We start from the raw sequence: 19081 nt of genomic DNA on the forward strand, positions 1-19081 counted from the left end.
CTTTCTGCTCTTGCTTTCATTTCCTTTATTTTAAGAATTCAGTTAACATCAAAGAGAGTGTCTTTTTTTTTTTTTTAAGGAAGAATGCTTTAAAAAGAGGTAAGAGCGGTGCCAACATGAAGACCAAAAAAATAAACAGTGCAATGTGGTGCCAAAAGAAAAGGGGGAAAACATCTGAAATAAGGCGGAAGAGTCAAAGGTAAAAATCACAAAGGAATGGAATAATTAACAAGATAACAAAAGGTTAACTAGGCAAGTTAGACGAGGGGAAGACTTAATATGAAATTTGTCCTAGGATACATTATTAAAATATTTAAAGATATAATCTAAAGCTCCTACTGAAATAGAAGATAAATTTAAAATAATTTTGATTAAAAAGAGAAAATATACTGTAAAATATTTATTTAATAAAAATAATTTTATAATCTATACAGAATTGAATAAAAAGTACAACAAATTATTTTCAGTTATTTGCAAAACTGCATACAGTACAACTTGCACACTGGGTTCAGCATTCTACAAACATGGCCACATACCAAGATGTGAACATATTCTTGTCTCATATACGAAAAGGCTCAGGTTGTATGCCGCAAACTTGGAATTAAATTCCAGGGAAATATTGCTTTGGTAACGTGAACAATTTGTACCACATGCCATTAAAAAAAGATTTAATAAAATCCCTCAAACAGCACTTTTCTACTTGTTTTGGAGTACACAATTCCCAAATTAGCACAAACAAAACAAAGCAAAAACAAAAAACAAAATATAAAATGGAGGTTGCTACTTTTACGATACCACTTCCCTTTCCCTTCCTTAGCTAGTGTTCTTTTCCTTTCCCTTAATTGTAAAGGACAGTGAATAGAAAATGACCTATTCTTATCCTCATCCATCTGCTTCTAGGATTCCTGCTTAAACCAAATAAGTACGTCAATTTTGCAATCTTGACACACTATTATTAACACCGTTCAGCTGTGTCATTCTAAAAAAAGTTAATATCCCAGTTAAAAGCACCTATCTAGATTCTTTTCAAGATAAGGCAACAAAGTCAGCTTTAAAACAGTTTTCATGTCTGACATATACTAGCAGCCCCTTCGTAGACTAATTTCAGAATTAAATGCATACAGAACATTTTTTTCAAGTAACTTGGTAATGAAATCACTAGCAATTTTAAGCAAATATTCAAGATGATCTACCTTTAGAAACAAAGACAGATTTAAGGTAAAAAAAAATGCAGGAATCACATCTATCCTAGTTCCTGTCCCATTGAAATTGAAATAATTTAAAAGAGGCTCAGTTTATGAAAAAGGCCTTGGACTAATGCAATTCCTATTGACATCTTTATTTGGATAAGAAAAACAAATTAATATAAAAACTATATATAGGGATGAAATTATTCAAAAAAGATTTCTCATTTTATTTTGGAAATAAAGGGAATGCAAATACAAATGGGCTAGTTATATCTGTAGCCCATATATGAACTTTTAATCTTGGAATTAATAGTCCTTCATATTGAAGATTTCAAGACAAGCAAACCTACCTTAAGCTTTCTTAAATCTCTTCATTTAGGCAGGCTTCAAAACTTGCCTTATTTTCTAAGTAAATGAGCTTCTCTGGGAAGCATATGAATAATGCAAAAATGTACTTCTAAACAAATTTTACACAAATACATAATTGTCACGATGGGAACCAAGAACATTCATACGATGAATTTTTTAAAAATAACTTAAAATTAGAAATGATACATACACCTTAAAATACAGAACACTAAATCAGAACAAATATTGCCAGTGATAAAATAACTATGTAGAAAGACCAATGCACATGAGTAACACAGAAATAAGAATTAAATTGAATAGAGGCAGATGCTGTTAGAACATATTTCCATCCATCATGACTTGTAACATTTTGTGGCCTCTGTGAAGCCATGCTCCCACCAGGCCAAGCACCTGGCTAAGTAGATACAGACATATGCGACCTATAAAACACCAAACTCACTTGCTAATAAAGTATACAACACCATGTGCTGCTTGATTGCTCTTGACTGGTTTTTAAAATCAAGTTCACTTTTGAATCAGAAGTTATCCTTAAATTAGCTCTATAAATAATCCATGAAATAAACTTTACTTCTGGCTCCTCTGAATAGTATCATGTTATTCCCGGAATACAAGGTATTAGTCAAGTGGCTGCTCTGAAGCCAAGAAATGCACATTCATAAATATATGTCTACACTTTAAAAAATCAAATACATCCAGGCAGTTGCTGTGCGGAGTTCTTGCTATAAGAAGAAGCCCTTCAGCAGTGTATTATGAAGTGGTTACTTGAGAACTTGATTCTGGATCTTCCAGCTTTCTACATTTCTTCATAATACTGACTGCACCACTGGCCAGGAAAACCACAGCGATGAGTGCAAAATAACCGGCATAGATCAAAAACTAGAAGGGGGAAAAATAGTTTATTGAATTATCAATTACAAGATGATTACTCTATAATAAAGTATATTCAGAATTTGTCCATAAAGCCTAAAAAAATATTGCATACTTACACCATGTGCCAGACCCTAAAGTTACAAAGCAGCATCACCAGCATGGTGGTACTAAATAAAGCCTGACTGCCTAAGTGTGAATCCTGACTTCATCCCTTACAAGCTGCGTGAACTTGATTGAGATACTTCATCTCTGAGCCCTGACTTCTTCACTTACAAAATGGAATTCATAATAGTTGTCACTTTACAGCATTGTTGGGACGAATCAGTGAGATCACAAATGCTCATTAGCACAATGCTAATGCTGTTAGTATTATTTCTATTGTTGTTGCTGTTATTGTTATAATTCAGTCCTGGTCTCTACCTTCAAGCTGATAGGTGGGTACAAACAGGCCAAATTCTGAAGATCAAGAACTCTATTTTTCCCCAGAAGAGGGCAGTAGAAGGTCAACTAGATTCCATTATAGGATTACTTAATATAAAAATTCTTCCCTAAGACAATTTTTTTTTTTTTTTTTTAAGTTCTGGGGTGCATGTGCAGAACGTGCAAATTTGTTATATAGGTATACATGTGTCATGCTGGTTTGCTGCACCTATCAACCCATCATCTAGGTTTTAAGCCCCACATACATTAGGTATTTGTCCTAATGCTCTCCCTCTCCTTGCCCCCTACCCTCCGACAGGCCCCGATGTCTGTTGTTCCCCTCCCTGTGTCCATGTGTTCTCATTGTTCAACACCGACTTATGAGAGAGAACATGTAGTGTTTGGTTTTCTGTTTCCTGTGTTAGTTCGCGGAGGATGGTGCCCTAAGCCAAATTTTAATGTGACTATATGGTTTATTAACATCATCATCATCATCATCTTCTTATAATAACATACTAAATACTTACGAACTGGTTCAAAGGTACAATGAGAGTATGGCCTTAAATCACTGAGCCAATTTCTTTCAATGTTGGCTATACTTCTGCAGGAAGCCATTAATCAATCATGGCAGTTAAATGGGTTTCAGCACCACCCACAAAATCCTATTATTCCACATGTTTAAATCTACCATTTCTATAAGAATCTGCTGACAAATTTCCACTTCCAATGAGAGCCATGTTTCCCTCAACTGTAATTGTCCTGGGAACTCTCCCTTATACAGGGAGGATGGCAGGCACTTAAGTTTCTCTCCTACTTTCCATCCTGAAATAAGTTTTGGGGTTAGATGTTGGTTTAACGCCGAGCTCTGGAACACTATTATTGATAGTATTGAACAAGTGACTTAACATCTCTCAAACTCATCTTCTTCATGTCTAATACAGCAACCCTGCAAATCCTATACAAAGCATTTGACACACAGAAGGCACTCAATGCACATTGTCTATTATTACTATTTCTCTCTTAGATTGCTTTAGTAAAAACAAAGTTAATTACAGCTAATACGTTGGGAAGAAATCATTTGGGTTGGGATCGGGGTGGGAGTAAGTACTTCTTGATTCATTCAGTTGCCCATTTTGCCAAAGTACAAAACAATATGTACTTAAAACTCACAATGCATGAAGGCATATACAACTATACAATTCCTGAATGTAAAAAGTATTCACACTGTTTTTGGGTGTTGGTGCAAGTTTCTCAATAGGTCATGTGTTACAAATCATAATGCTGTTCATCAACAGCAAGGCACTAGCTTGGTATTTGGGTAAGGGGTGTTTTAAATAAAGGGAGGAGACTTAAAGAGCTGTGAGATGAAACAGGGAATCTCAAACATGGGACACAGTATTCCAAGCATAGATTTAAGTATAGAGGGAAATAATGGATGAGGAAGCAGGAGGTCTTGGCCTATAAGGAATCAGTATTACCTCTCAGCTGAAACAGACCCACTGGGCTGATGAGTTACACTCAGGAGTGTTCTAAGACCTCATAAAAAAGACGACAATCCCAACACCCTCCAGGGAGAGAGGAACTAAGGATAGGGGAGAAGGTGTTGAATGAAGGAAGGAGGGTACACTTTTACTTTACATCTGTTCCCTATTGTTTGAATTTGTTTCCATTAAGCATACATATACTTCCGTCACCCTGATCAAGTCACACATACTACCTTCGATGCCAAAGGAGAGATCTTACCTGAGTGGTAATTTCTAATCCAAGGCCACTGGCATCTACCACAATTAGAGTGAGCAGCGTCTGTAGTGCCAGGGCAATGAAGGTATTTACACCAAATACTAGGGCATAGCGTTCCATGCTGAGGTTTGCAGCAATTTGAAAACTTAAAAAAATTAAAAATAAAAGAAGAGTGAATAGATAAGAATTACTTCCTGAGTACTTATAATAGTTATTCTAAATAAAAGTAAACATTTTTACTTGAAATGTGAAGAGTCCTCCTTTCCACTGTCAATTGCCTTTCCAAACAAATGAAAATATTTTGCAACTAAATGATATAAATCTCATGCAAACATCTGAAAACAGTAGGAACATACAGACAAGGGAATAAACAAAACTTGCCTAAATGTTTCCTCAGAAGAAAAACTGATAATGCACATAAAATACAATGTTTCCTCCCATTTGCCTAATTTAACTAGAAACTTTAATATTTTGGTTTGTAAAGAAACCAAAAAATTTATCCTGTTACAATTTTTCCTAAGGCTTCTATGAGCCAAAATACATACGTTGCTATGGTGATGAGTAACATGTAGATGATTCTGAAGACAACATAGGATGCATAGCACACCCAAATGTTACCCACAGTGTCCATGATATACACTGCAGCAGCAATCAGGAGAGAAAAGAGAGATAACGTCATTTCTCCCCAAGTTGACCAGGATATTTTTATATAACCAACTGCAAACACAGCAACAGCACCTACAAAATAACAACAACAACAAAAAATCCAGTTATTTTGCTAAGCAAATGCTATGAAACACATTAAAAACGCAGCTTAGATTATTAAATTTTCAAATCTGCAACCTTATAAATAGCATAGCTCAAGAATATGGAGGGCCTTGAAACTCACACAGAGATTTCTGAACTTGATGGAATCAATAAAATGGAGCCACTGAGACGACAGACTGAATTAGGAGAGGGGGCAATGAGATGAAAATGCAGGACAAAGACACAGGGACTTTGCTAAGCAAAAAAAAATTCTGCAGCTGAAGCAGAGGCAAGAGTCAAAAAGAACCACGGCCTCTAATTTGGCATCATGGCAGGATGAGTCATCTCCCCTTCACACCTAGGAGCGGTCTAGAACATGGCAAAAGGGCTTCTCTGCCTTTTGGTAAAACAGTGACGATGATAAGGATAGCTAAAATCTATGAAGTGTTTTCTGAGTGCCAAGACAGATAATAAGTGTTTACAGAAATCATGTAACACCATCCAACAACCTCAGGATGTAGGTCAACAAATTACAAATGAACAAAAGAGTAAGATGGTCAAATACACAGGCTCTGAAGCCATCCTGCCTGAGTTCAAATCTTGACTTTGCTACTTACCATCTATATGACCTTGAGCAAGTTATTAACCTACCAGTCCCAAGTTTCCATTGCAAAATGGGGATAAATTTATCTCAGGAATTTTGTGAAGATTGAGTTAATGTATATAATGTCCTTAGAACAGGACCTAGCACATAGTAACATTCAACAAATATTAGACACTATTGTTATAAACTACTGTATATTGCTATTCAAAATTTCACATCAAGTGACAAAACTACCCAGTAATACAGAGATAATGGAAACTTGGACAAACAATCTTGAAAATTATTATATTAGGTTTCCCCAAAGTTTATTTAAAAATTCCAGTTTGTTAGTCATAGTCCTGCTCCACTTGAGTACTTCTAAGTTGTCTTCCTCAATTATAAAATCGAGCTCAAAATAAGTAAATCATTTTTTGAGGCTATTTCAAATTTGGGAGGGGGGAGCAAATCTGATTACGGCTGGCTTACCTACCAGAGGAATCCCTTCCCCACCACCACCCTCTATTATCCTGCATTGCTTACCCAGTAAGGTTGAAACAGCCTCCACACCACCATTATAGATAGCAGCATAGCGAGAAGGCATCACTTTCTCCCACAGGCCCTGTGTGTAGTTCACAACTTGAAAATAGCCACAGGTAGAGAGGGCCCACCACACAGACCAGCAGAGAAGAGGGCGAGAAGAGTAGCACATCAGGAAATCATTCCATAGTACTTTCAACACAAGGAGACGGTCTGGCTTGGGTTCCTACATAGCAAAAGGGAACAACGCTCAAACTCTGATGAAGGCAATTATATAGAAAGCAATTTACAGGCCCAATTATTTACCTAACAGACTTTTTTCCTTGTGAAAACCAACTGCTTACTTCATAAACTTGTAACAATTACATTTCTCCCCTCTGGTGAAAAATATGTTCTCATAGGATTTTTGCTTTAAATGCACTATAGCATTAACACAGCTGTATGTAATCAACCCAGCAAAAGATGTATTGTTTACAAAATGAAGATGATGAAAAGAGATTGCAGGCTTCAGCCAATAGGAGTCTATAATCTACATCTCCCATAGACTGGCAAACAACATAACAAGAATAATAATAAGCAACAGACTAGCAACCCTAATAAATCACTATTCAGTTAAGGCCTCCTACCCTTGTAATTGACAGATTGACGCAACAGTTAAGATAGAAATATTGGAAAGAAGTAGACCAAAATATTAGCAGTTCTTTCTAAGTGGTGGGTTCTTAGTGGTTTAAATTTTCTTCCTTAAACTTTTTATATTACTTAATATTTAAACAATGAGAAATAGTATTAATAATAAGTAATAAATCAAGTTACTGGGCTTATAATTGAGTGAAGCAAGACATTACTGAGCTATGCACCATCACAAGAAGTGAATATGAGATGTCAGACACTCTGTGAGATATCTCTGATTTCATCTGTATAAAAGGACTAATCTGCCAAATGTTACTGTAATCCCTGGGCCTTGCTCAGAACATGGGAAGGCCGGGTGCGGTGGCTCACATCTATAATCTCAGCACTTTGGGAAGTCAAGACAGAATTGCTTGAGCCCAGGAGTTTGAGATCAGCCTGGGCAATAAAGTGAGATCCTATCTCTACCAAAAAAAAACCCAAAAAAACAGAACATGGAAAATTTTACTTTCGTGGCTAACATGTAAAGGCAAAATGAGCGCCATGGAAAGATGAGTACGATATACCACTGAGTAAAACAACAGCAAGTTACAAGACTACATGTAGATCACAATTTCATTTACTATAAAATGTATACATATGTGTACATGCACATGCATATATGAAAAGAGATGTTTGAAAAGTTCACTAATCTTTGGGTGGTAGTAGGTCAGGTGATTTTTAATTTTTTTTATATAGCTTTCTGTAATGTTTAATTTAAAAAAGTAAGTAGATGCCAGGCACAGTGGCTCATGCCTGGAATCTCCACACTTCAGGAGGCTGTGGCAGGAGAACTGCTTGAACCAAGAAGTTCAAGATCAAGCTGGGCAACATAGTAAGATCCCGTCTCCATACACACATACACACACACACACACACACAAAATTTAATTAGCTGGGTGTGGTGGTGTACACATGTAGTCCCTGCTACTCAGGAGACTGAGGTGGGAGGATCACTTGAACCTAGATAAAGGCTGCAGTGAGCCGTGATCATGCCACTGCACTCCAGCCTGGGCAACAGAGAGAGACTCTGTCTCAAAAAAAAAAAAAAAAAAAAAAAACATACATACACACACACACACACAGTATATATATACACACATATACACACACACCATATATATCATTTTTATAAAATTAGTACAGATATTTTCTCCTCTTATATACAGTAACAGTGACCATCAGCATTAGGTAAATAAAGGCCATTTTCTCCCTCAGAGGCTAGAAAACCTCACTGGACTGAGAATCCGAGTTTCATCATTCTTTTACCTTCTCATGCCGTTGCAAAGCAACCCCAGTGTGGTGCTTCCTTCTTTGTGCTGTTTAGCCCAGAGGGGGATATCCTTCAAGCACCATTACTACAGCCCTTTTCTAAAATTCAGGGAGGAGTACTGAGGTTAACTAAGATAACTCAGAGAAAGAATTACTGACACTTGAAAATTCTACTTGATGAATTTGCATATGATAACCACCTAAAAGTACAAAATACTGCTGTTACAAGATTGATTTCTTGGCACTGTATATGAGCGCAAACCTTGTGAATTTAAACAAATCACAAGATAACTGTTAATTATATCTAATGTGAATTTGCTGAGAGTGAGTGAATGGTACCAAGCATATTTTCTGAAGTCTTTATTCAAGATCCACCAGTTTTATTGAACTATATCAGAATTTTACTATTTAGCTTCAGTTGCTTAACCAATATAACCTGGAAAACAACTGTGATAATCTAAAACTTTCAAGGATGCTGGAAGGATTATAAGAAAGTATATTCCTGGAAGAATGGAACTATTAAAAGGATTCACAAGTTTCTATTAGAAACCTACCATAAACTGATAAGAAACCCTTAGTTTTCTCATCTGGAAAACGAAAATGATAACAATAACATCTATCCACATAAGATTATACAGAGTTAAATTAGATAATGCATGTATTTATTATAGAGGTGCTCAGTTAATGTTATTTTTATTGCATAGCTTAAAAAGTCATGGCATACATAAAATAATGCCAGTATAATACATTTGAGAACTTTAGATCTATTATGTAATAATGAATTCTGCACACAGAAGTTAATAACTACTCAATCTATTATCTGGCCATGCCAAAAAGAAAAGTTGGCAGGTCCTGTTTATAAAATCGGCACCTCTTGCTATAATCTGCAGGCTTCCTTCTATGCTGTTTTCTAGGCTTCAAATGTTAAGCTTATATGAATCGCACTTTCTAAAAGAGCATTTGACATATTACCTTTTATGTTTCTTGTTAAATTACATTTACAAAGGTTTATTTCTATTACATCAAAACTCTGAGCTGCTCATAGTTAATCATGCAAGTTCTAATTTAATAAGTGGCTTCACTGTGTTCCATGGAGCTTTGAGAGTTTCATGTGGGATGAATAACAGGCTCAAGGTGGGTAAAATTATCAGACCTGCATTCCTGTTTCAATCAGAAAGGCTCAATTTTTATTTACTTATCAAAATGGGGATCTAGTTTCAGATTTCATTTGAATATAAGGTTTTGACACTGTTTTATACATTTAAAAATCTTTAACAATTACTTCCCTCTGTCAGGGAATGGAAATCTCTACTGAAGTGGTGGTTTTTGGAGTCAACCAGATGCGGGTGGAAATTTTTCTTTTTCTTTTTTTTTTTTTTTGAGACAGAGTCTCTGTTGCCCAAGCTGGAGTGCAGTGGCACCATCTCAGCTCACTGCAACCTCCGCCTCCCGGGTTAAAGCAACTCTCCTGCCTCAGCCTCCCAAGTAGCTGGGATTACAGGCATGCGCCACCATGCCCAGTTAGTTTTTGTTTTTTTGTTTTTTTAGCAGACATGGTGTTTCACTACCTTGGCAAGGCTGGTCTCGTACTCCTGACCTCAAGTGATCTGCCTGCCTTGCCCACCCAAAGTGCTGGGATTACAGGTGCGAGCTACCATGCCCGGCCTGAGTTGGAAATTTTTGAAGTGCCACTTCCTATGTGCCTTAGAGCAAGTCAGTTAACTAAATTTAGTTTCCTCTTCTCTAAAATGAGCAAATATCTACATCATCGAGTTTTAATAAGAATCAAATAATATACTGACTCTAAAGTTCTTAGCACAGTATCTGATACCCAAGTCAAAATAAATGGGAGGTGCGATGATGATGATAATGAAGATGACTGGGCATGATTAATTCAAAGAGAAAGGGAAATATTACTCTATTTACAACCTCACAAATACATGACTATCTACCATAAAAGTACAAAGCTGTTCCAGATTATTCATGTCCAATGATAATGATAATAGTAACAGCAATTACCATTTATTGGAAACCTACTATGTAAACTCATTTGAAAGCTTTAAATACTCAAAATAACCCTGTAAGATATATATGTACATAAGGAAACTAAATCTCACAGAATTAAGTAACTTGCCCCAGTACTAGAACTAGGGTTTGGACTTCACTTTCTTCAAAACTCACTACACCCTGCTGCTAGAAATGACATTATTTAATACCAAAGTGCAAGCATTAATTTCACTGTTGTCATTGTTCCTATAGACCTTAGACATGCAGACACAGAAAGAATACTTACTAGTAGTAAAAGATATGAAACTACAAATAAAAGCATGGCTATATTAAGAGAATCATTTACTAGGTATTAATTACATGTCAGAACCTATGCTAAAGAAGTGGTTTAATTTGTGTCATTTCTAATAGATGAAGAACTCAAAATAAATCAGGTTCACTTATCAGCCAACTACATAATGAATCCAGCTCTGCTTGTGAAAGAAAGTCACCAGCTTTGGTTCTTCTTTCTGTGAGATCAGCACCCTTTGCCCCAATGCAATAGGCTCTCTTTAAATAAAAAGAACTCACAAATACTCTAAGGTAACTTGTAGAGTGAGCTATCACTTAGACTCCTCCTACTTCATTTTCTCTTTCTATAAAAATCAAGATAAAACCATCTATCTACCTACTCTTCAATAATTACCATGATTATAATTTATGGTTTAATTATAGGGCTTGTCAACTTAAAATACCTCTGTGCTCCCTAATATCCATATTCTGAATTTCCTTCAAGCTTGCCAAAGAAAAACAGCAGCATTTCAGGGCCAATCAGTGCCAATACCAAGCAGCACTGCCCATCTGCTATGGTATCCGTAGCAGAGCCTAGGATATCAGGGAACTGACTTGAATCCTAATTTTGAAAACAGTGTAACTGACATGATGGTTCTGACATTGTTACCCTAGTTAAAAGACTTCATGGAGAAAGGTTTAGAGAGAACTGGATCTCATATACACTTTAAAATTATGCCCAAGAGTATATTTGTGCAATTCTGCGCAAGTTGCTAATCTCTGATCCTAATCCTTATCTCTAAAAGGACAGTCTTGATGAAATCTAATCTCTTCTTAAAATTCTCTGATTTTTCTGACTTGTGATTAGAATTTCTAACTCTAAAATTCTACAATTCTTCGGTATATAAAATACTGACACACTGTGTATCTATAAACAAGTATTTCAAGTTGATCTAGAACAGAGTTTTTTAAACTATAGGTCACCACCCATAAGTTGGTAATAAAATTGATTTAGAGAACAGTGAACTGAATTTTTAAAAAGTAAAAGAATGTATCAGAATAAAGTATTGTTGTAAAACTTGTTTCTGTTATATATAAAATATATACATACCTATGTATGTACAGGTTTTCTATGTAAAATGTGTTTTCTCACTATGTTTCTTAATTATATTCAAAAAAGTTTGAAACTCACTATCTATAAAAATCTTTAGAACTATGGTCAATATGTTAATATCTAAAATATACATTTATACACACATTATATATATGTTAATTTTAGCTAAAGCCACTGTAACACATTCAAAACAGATAAAGAAGAGTCTTTATTTTTTTCCACTTCATGAAATCTATGAAATGATTATACCTCCTTCCCTCTCCCATCAACCCTCTGTTGACTCTCCAACATTACCTAACAATTTATGAAAAAATCAGCATTTCATTGCCACTTAATCCTTGGTCATTCTGACAAAAACTGCTCACAGGTGCCTTGGTAATCAAGGTGAGTTTCATGGTGAGGGTTGCCCAGGCTCTAGAAGTCTACCCAGGCTCTTTGGGATGATAACCTAAATTTCAAGTAGTAATTTGAGAGCTCAACAATGGGGACAGAGAAAAGAGTAATTTTCAACGAGGACATTAGATACCACATTGAAACAATCCAGTTAACTCTCAGTACAGAATGAAAGACTTTATTCATAATGGTTCTTTATTATCAGCCAGCCTACAAAGCTTATGGAGCTCAGTCCGACTGAGGCCACCTACAAAGCTGGAATGTTAATAGGCTTATTTCCAAACATGTCCCAGGAAAACTAAGACTACAGTGTGGCTGGAATTAACTTTGCTCCTCACAGCTCACAGCTTATAACCTAATAGAAACAAAAAAACTTGTATATTAAAAAAAAAGGGGGGTGGGTGTCTAGGGAAAGGAATTTATCTTCCTGGCTAGACAGAACAGATGGATAAATTATTTTAATGCCATACTTCTCCCTTCCAAGAGACAGCTTCATAACACACTTTTAATATTTATTCCATCATCACCTCAAACTGTCCTCTTGTGATCTCTTTGCCTGCATTATTCATTACTACTTTACTTCAGCAAATTGTCATTTGAAAAATAAATAACAGATATACCTTCTAGCACAGAAGAGGAAAATAACTTCTTACCCTTAAATACCGTGGGCTTCATGGCTGGGTGCAGTGGCTCAGGCCTGTAATCCCAGCACTTTGGGAGGCTGAGGCGGGTGGACTGCTTGAGGTCAGGAGTTTGAGACCAGCCTGGCCAACATGGTGAAACCCCATCTCTACTAAAATAGAAAAATTAGCTGGGCATGGTGGCAAGTGCCTGTAATCCCAGCTACTAGGGAGAGGCTGAGGCAGAACTGCTTGAACTCTGGAGGCAGAGGTTGCAGTGAATCGAGATCGCACCACTGTTCTCCAGCCTCAGCAACAGAGCAAGACTCCATCTCAAAAATAAATAAATAAATAAATAATAATAATAATAATTTGGGCTTCAATTCAGAAACTAGAAGTAGATATTTAATCATTTATTAGAATCATTTCATTTACCCATTTAGCAAAAATTTTCTGAGTGCTTTATTTATGTGCCAAACACTCAAAAGATGAAGACTCAGCCCTTGCAATCCAAGACATCTCTGACATGAACAATATAATGCTGTATCAATCTGACTTTGGAGGTCATGCACTCCAGGGAAAAATAAATGTGTCATCTCTAATATAAATAAACCACAGCTTGAATGAATAGAATGAATGAATAAAGCAACGAATCAACTCAGGATAAAACATGAATCCAAATGAATACAAGATCTATCAAGAGGGAGTCTGCTGGTTTTTTCACCACCGGTCTAGCCCCCATAGTAGCAATTACAAGATACTTAAGGCTGAGCTTACCGGTTCCTCCAGGGGAGGCTCCTCCATATTTAGAGGGATTTTTGACTCAATGTCCTCCCAGCCAGGAAGGTGGTTAGAAGCTGGGGTGTCAGTAACAATGCCACCATTTTGTACCTTGATACCATTCACTCTCTGGCAGGTAGAAGGAATGTGGTGAAAGAAGAGGCTCTTCTGTGGCATAGGTAAAAACCAGGCCACAGCAAAAGCCACTGAAACACAGGTAAGAGAGATGACATTCAGGCTGAACAGCGACCAGCCTGCCACTGAGACAAGGATTTGCCCTAGGACAGAGCCCACTGTAAAGCCCACCAAAGTGGCACTTCGACAGTAACTTGTGACTTTCTGGTACATGCCCAGGTCTACCACACTGTAGATATAGGAGTAATAGGCAATTTCAGTGGCTGTGGCTATGCCATAAAAAAATTCTAGAAATTGAATGGCCAACAGTCCCTGGGCATAGAGCAGCATAAACCATGTAACAATAAGGCTGAGCCCCTGCAGTAGAACAACAGGTTTATAACGGAGGTAGTCGGTAGCAAGGAACACAGGAAACAGTAGCACCAGGTAAGAGTAAGTCCATACTGGATAAATTTCATTGAAGACCTGGTAGAAAGAGAAAAAAAAAAAAATCCCATTAGTGATCAAAGGACCTGGAATACTCAAAAGGAATTTCTTCTTACAAAACAACCTACAAATAACTCAAAGATCTCATCCTTATCAATCAAAGAAACTTTGACAACAACAGTTCAGATAATTGTTTGAAAATAGCTCTTCTCTTTTTTTTGTTTGAGATGGAGTCTCGCTCTGCACCCAGGCTGGAGTGCAATGGTACAATCTTGGCTCACTGCAACCTCTGCCTCCCGGGTTCAAGTGATTCTCCTGCCTCAGCCTTCCAAATAGCTGAGATTACAGGCACCCGCCATCACACCCGGCTAATTTTTGTATTTTTAGTAGAGTTGGGGTTTCACCATGTTGGCCAGGCTGGTCTCAAACTCCTGACCTCAAATGAGGAGCCTCCCAAAGCGCTGGGATTACAGGCGTGAGCCACCACGCCCAGCCCGAAATATCCTTTCCTATCCCCAATAGCATCATCTTTTTTCCTAATAAATTCTTCCCATTAATCAAGGTCTACTTCAAAGACTTCCTTATTCAGAAAGACTTTGCGGAAGCCAATAGTACTTGTATTACAATATTCAAACTCTTTTTTTCTTTTTTTTTTTTGGAGACAGGGTCGCCCTCTGTCACCTAGGCTGGAGTGCAGTGGCAGAATCATGGTTCACTGCAACGCCTCAGGTGAGGCTCAGGTGATCCTCCCACCTCAGCCTCCCCAGTAGCTGGGACTACAGGCCTGTACTACCACATCCAGCTAATTTTTTTTTTTTTTCTTTTGGTAGAGATAGGGCTTCTCCACATTACCCAGGCTGGTCTCAAACTCCTGGGCTCAAAGCAATCCACCAGCCTCAGCCTCCCAAAGTGCTCAGATTACGGACATGTGAGCCATCTCACCTAGCCTCAAACTCTCTTGATACTGATCTACATGCATCTCTTTCCCCAATTAATTCATAATACTAGCTCTTCACCATGGCTGCATCTCCTAAGAAGCTTTTAAAAATTTGTTAGCCAAGCATGGTGGCACAGGCCTATGGCTGCTACTCAGGAGGCTGAGGTGGGAGAAGTGCTTGAGCCCAGGAGTTTGGGGCTGCAGTGACTTATGATCACACCACTACACTCCAGCCTGTGTGACAGAGCAAGACTCTGTCTCTTTAAAAAAAAAAAAAAAAAAAAAAAAAAAATATGCCCAGCCACAGATATTTTCTAAAAACGTCTCAGATTTTTAAATGAGCCAGAGTTGAGAACAACTGCCTTATCGGCTTTTTAAGGATAGACCCCTACATTCACCTGTATGACCTGTCTAAAAGCCAGCATACTGTTTGGAAGATACTAGATTCAATAAACGCTTTGAAAACTGAATTACTGTCATTTCTTACTTCTAGACACAAGATAGACAGCCTTTATCCTAGTGTTTCATTAAGCTTCTCTGACTCTAAGTTTTGTTTCTTTTGGGGCAGAGGAACAAATAAAGATGGTCAATCTGTCCTACAATCTTGAGAAAATTAACTCTCTCCAGATGGCAATATTATAGGCAACTTTTACGTCCTTCTTTTTGCTTATTTGTAAATAGAAAAAAAATAGAAGTTTTTGCTGTTTTCTTTTTAATGCCTATTTTAAACTTGGGATATAGTAGAAGTGATCTTTAAAATAAGCTTTAAACCAGAAAGACCCCAGCAGGAATTTCAGTTCCATCACTTGCTGTGTGAGTGTAGACAAGATTCTTTTAGCTCCCCTTAGCCTTAACCTCCATTATCAGTAAAGGAGAGTTGTTTGCTGCAAAAATTAAATGAGACACAACATGTAAATTACTTACTCCACCTGATTTATTCACAAAGTCTGAAGACTAGAGGATAAGCTGACAAGGATATCTGGGGCAATATCTACCCACAGATAAAGATCTGTTTTACTGAAAGTTTGGCCTTTAACTATTAACATACAGTCAAATTTTAGCCTGCTTAAAACTTATAAACTGGTATCTATTTTAAAGTGAATGCTTTTCCTGAAATCTAAAAAAAAAATCTTTGAGAGTAGAGAGAAGAAATCTGTTTTTTTCTCCTCTCCTTTTGTTTTAAAATTTAGTTAACAATAGCTCTGTTCAAACCAACTTGTCCCTCTGCAGTCTTCTAGGAGCAAACACAAACTTTAATACAAATGTCGCTGAATATGACTTAGCATTAGCTTTGCTTAAAAATCATGTAATATTTTTTATTTAACTGTCCGTTGCAAAAAGCAAGCACTCAGTAAGTAATGAATAAGCTGTTCTATTATTTCAATTATTAGTTATACAAAAAACGTAGGGCTTGCCACAAGGAGAGGAGAATCAGCCATGATCTGGTGGTCCTCTGAGAATACACCCCTTCCCCAGACTTCTAGATTTCTCTCCAAATCCCTTTTCCTCATCTAATTAGCAATAATAGAAGTACGCTTATGTTTTTGTTACACAATCAGCAAACAGTTACTACGCCTGGCCACTCTGCTTTATTTCTGTGCCCCCTGAACGTACTTCACTCACCTTGAAAAGCTTTCTGATAGGACAGAGCACATGATCTTGGTAGCACATCACACAGCAACCTTCTACCCAGGGCACATGACAAAACAGATCAGCTTTCAAATATCAACACTTGGAACATGTTTCTCTCCCTGTGTTTCACTATCAGGAAAGGTGCACAAACTGTGCAGATCACATGGCAGTTCACATGAAACTTTAATGGTCAGCTGTTCACAGCAGTATCAATTCTGCCTCAGTGGCTACACCTCAGATTCAGTGGTTGTTTTGGTTCTCCAGAATCATACTTTCTCATATCAGTGCAGTAATTTTCTTGTAAAATCATTCTGTTCACAAAAGTTGGCTGTTTTGACTTTATTATTGCTTTAAATCAGTATTAAAATTCAAATAGGTTATGAATAACTGCTACGTCGCTTATGCAGTGATCCACAAGACTGAGAAACGGCCCAGGAAGAGGGCATTGAATCGGCTTTATTTCGGTTTTGTGGAAGTACTTTGGGTTTAATTTCTTTTTCAGTTTATATATTGTCTTTCTTCTGCAAAAATCAAGTGCTGGTTTTGACCATGCACTTTAACAGGTCAGTACATTTCTAAAATACACTATGCGCTTCTGAAGTACTTTAATTGTAAGCCCTTACCTAGGAAAAATCAATCAGCAAAAAACTCTTGATGATGGACTACGTGCTCTCAATTATCCTGAACATCACAGAAGCCTTCAAAGACACCACCTTGTATCTGAGAAGCAAAACTAACATCTGTGAAGCAACAATTCACAATACAAGGAAAACCATAATTAAGAGTCAATTATGTTATACCATCTGCCTTTATCCCTGGAGGTTGGGCTTAAGGGAGAGAGGGGCAGGATATCCTTGGACACAACCTCACCCAACTAAAAATCAAGACAAATTAAGACGTTCTGTACTTCTGTCCTGTCCCTACTTGGATAAGCACATCCATCCTGCCAAATGTAAACAAAGTAAGGGATGGACAGGAAGCAGGTGAAGCAGGTAGAGGGAAGATCCTTTCAGAAAAGCAGTGGTTGCCCACTTTCAGTCAATGAGTATTTACTAAGCTATGTCCAAAGTACACCTTGCTGTTTTCACTTCTTTGTCAAAATATTACCCCCTCACCCCCAGCAGGAACTGCTGGACCAGTCTGGGCAGTCACGCTAAGCCACATTACAACACTATCAGCATACGGCCTGACGCACAAGGCACGGGGCCTCTGGACGCGTGTTCTGAGACCTTCGCAGGAGACTCGCCCTACATAGCCGAAGAAAACAGAAAATCATGAACACAACGCAGAGCACGAAGTCGACCTCCAACTGGGAAAAATCAGAAATCTCTGCCCAGAATGGCTCGAGCGCTTTTCTCAGTCCTCTCTTCCTCCGCCGCCCACCCGCAGGCTGGTCGCCCGCCCTTCCTGCGCGCGCCCCGCGTCCTCCGCGCGTACCTCTCTCTCGCTCAGGTTCTTGTCCGGCCCCAGCAGGTACGGGGTCAGGAAGGGCTCGGACGGCCTGAGGCTGGCGAAGAAGCCATAGGCGCAGAGCAGCGCGGTGGGCAAGAACCAGCACTCACGAGGGACCCGAGCGGTGCGCAAGAGCACAGCGGCCGCCGCGGCGCGCCGAGATACCGGGCCGGGCACATCCATCCGGGGCGCGAGGGGAGGGGACCCGGCCCGACCCCTTCCTTCTCCTCCTCCGCCAACTGGAATGAGGGTCAGGCACTGCCCCAGCGCGGGCACTTGTAACCGCAAGTGACGCCTTCTCCCTGTTAGGCCCGGCCGTTCTGGACTCGCCGCCGCCTCCGGCTACCGTACTCCCAGCCTTAACCCGCGGACGCCTCCACGGTCGCAGTCTGAGCGCCCGGCCTAAGGGAGACCCGTCCTAAGGCCCACCCTCCGCCACCGCCTCCAGGCTGGGAACCAATCACAGCGGACGCCAGGAATACTTGGCTTCTCTGCCATTGGTTGTGGGTCACACGACGTGAACTGGCGGCGGCGGCAGCAAGCCAGGCTTCTGACGTCCCAGGGCTCAGGCGCGGAGGACATGTGGAACTCCAATCTGAAAGGGGCGGCTTGCGGCCGAACGCTAGTCAGGCGGCCAGCTAGGGTTCGTGTCACACCTGTGGTCGGCTCTGCTCATCTGTCGGGAATGCGTCCTGTGGGCCTAATCCCCAGATGGAAGAAACGCTCTGTTCTCCCCAACCATCGTTTGTCATTCTTATTCACCGTCCCTCGAATGTCCATTCAGGTTCTGCTCCTGAGAGACTTAGTGACAGAGGACAGGCAAAGATTTCACGTTGGGAACGGGGAATGTTAAATCACTCCTCCAGCAGCTTTCGTGTTTTAAATTGTATTCATCCGCCATGGAAAGACATCAGAAGCCCAGGAT

At 38.8% G+C, this 19081-nt stretch overlaps 1 protein-coding gene across 2 annotated transcripts; it reads right to left on the reverse strand.

Moving 5' to 3' along the window:
- Positions 1 to 389: 389 nt before the first annotated feature.
- On the reverse strand, positions 390 to 18560 carry SLC19A2 (solute carrier family 19 member 2). 2 transcript variants are annotated; one of them, NM_001257523.1, is given in 6 exon segments: positions 542 to 2432; positions 4590 to 4731; positions 5132 to 5324; positions 6457 to 6679; positions 13572 to 14174; positions 18142 to 18405. In NM_001257523.1, coding segments are annotated over 6 exon segments (1488 nt in total). In that variant the 5' UTR covers positions 18340 to 18405; the 3' UTR covers positions 542 to 2303.
- Positions 18561 to 19081: the final 521 nt, after the last annotated feature.

The sequence above is a fragment of the Macaca mulatta genome, chromosome 1 (assembly GCF_049350105.2).
Source record: "Macaca mulatta isolate MMU2019108-1 chromosome 1, T2T-MMU8v2.0, whole genome shotgun sequence".
NCBI classification, from domain to species: Eukaryota; Metazoa; Chordata; class Mammalia; order Primates; family Cercopithecidae; genus Macaca; species Macaca mulatta.

Excerpts from the sequence above, each read along its gene's own strand:
- SLC19A2 (XM_028835442.2), bottom strand. The coding sequence starts at position 18,339 with ATGGATGTGCCCGGCCCGGTATCTCGGCGCGCCGCGGCGGCCGCTGTG. Across the intron at positions 4,732-5,131 it reads TTACTCATCACCATAGCAAC|TTTTCAAATTGCTGCAAACC; the intron begins GTATGTATTTTG and ends AATTTTTTTAAG. Across the intron at positions 2,433-4,589 it reads GATTAGAAATTACCACTCAG|TTTTTGATCTATGCCGGTTA; the intron begins GTAAGATCTCTC and ends TCCCCCTTCTAG.